The sequence below is a fragment of the Frankliniella occidentalis genome, unplaced genomic scaffold, assembly GCF_000697945.3.
Source record: "Frankliniella occidentalis isolate FOCC.00 unplaced genomic scaffold, Focc_3.1 Scaffold297, whole genome shotgun sequence".
In the NCBI taxonomy this organism is placed as follows: domain Eukaryota; kingdom Metazoa; phylum Arthropoda; class Insecta; order Thysanoptera; family Thripidae; genus Frankliniella; species Frankliniella occidentalis.
In genome coordinates, this window is record NW_026267423.1 from 30,503 (window position 1) to 31,611 (window position 1,109).

General features: G+C 52.9%; 1 protein-coding gene across 1 annotated transcript in view; it reads left to right on the plus strand.

Moving 5' to 3' along the window:
- Positions 1–228: 228 nt before the first annotated feature.
- Positions 229–1,109, plus strand: part of LOC127750963 (neuropeptide F receptor-like) — a 26,935-nt gene continuing 26,054 nt past the window's right edge. The window contains exons 1-3 of the mRNA XM_052273767.1: positions 229–277; positions 355–498; positions 578–580. Of these exons, the coding sequence (XP_052129727.1) occupies positions 229–277; positions 355–498; positions 578–580 (196 nt within the window). The remainder of the gene's footprint in view (positions 278–354; positions 499–577; positions 581–1,109) is intronic.

The following is a 1,109-nucleotide window of genomic DNA, read 5'->3' on the forward strand; positions in this document are numbered from 1 at the left end:
GGGGGGGCGGTGGAGGGGCGGTTATTCACGCCCGCTGCGACCTCGTGGAGATCGCTCCGGTCCGCGTCACGGGGCCGCACGGGAATGATGGGCTCGAGACGCGACGAATATGGATGGGTGTTTGTCTTTTGTAAAGTTATCCAAGCCAACGAGTTCAGCGTAAAGGAGTTTTCTGACGAAATGTTTCCTCCTGTGCGTGCGCGCTGCCTTGGGGTCAACACACTTTAAATGTCCAAGGACAATTATCGCAACTTGCACCGGACTCCTATCTGCATAGGTGAGTTCAGATACAATTTTGTAACCAGCAACACACATTTGGTAACTCGCCTGTTTCAATATTTCATCTGAACTCAGTAATGCATACAGATGTCCGGGAACAATCATTATCCATTGACATTTATAGTGCAGGGAGGTGGGTGGCAGCCATGCATGTTGGTGAACGTGTACCCTCAAGCGCCCAGCTCAGCATGGCTGCTCATGTAGCCCTGTGGGGTGCACGTGCGTAAGCGCATAGAAGGGGTAGTAAACCAAATGAAGGTTTATAATTTAAGTTTTCGTATCTCTGTTATCGTTTCAGCAAGTAATATTTTTTGTTAAACTTTGACTCTTGTGTCGAGGTTCGTGCGACCGCTCTTCGAGCCAAACCCAGGAGGTATTTTTGTATTTTAAGTCCGGAAGGAGGAAATGTGGCGCGTATAACGAGGGGCGCCGCAGAACTTGGAAAACTTCCCCGCGCTCGGCTGCCACCCGTCTGCGGGGGCCAGACGAGTGGGTACAAGACCGCCAGGCCAGGACCGGTATGCTAGCGACCCTAGAACCCCGGCCTCATAGGATCGCGTGCCTGGTCGATGTTAACGAGAGCGGATTTATTGTATAAAATGCACGAGCGCGGTACCGGAGCCGAGCGATAAGAGGCGGAAGAGGTGTGGCCGCGACGGCGGGCGGCGATCTCCTTCAACTTTCTTCTGAAGTCTCTCCCCCTCCCTCTCAGATATGATGGAAATGTTTTGGCGAGACGGCTTTTCTTCTTGAGGCGCAGCATCGATCCGGCCTGCGTAATTATGTCTGGGCCTCTAACGAATGGGAGGGGGGAGAAGAAAGGGGGGGGG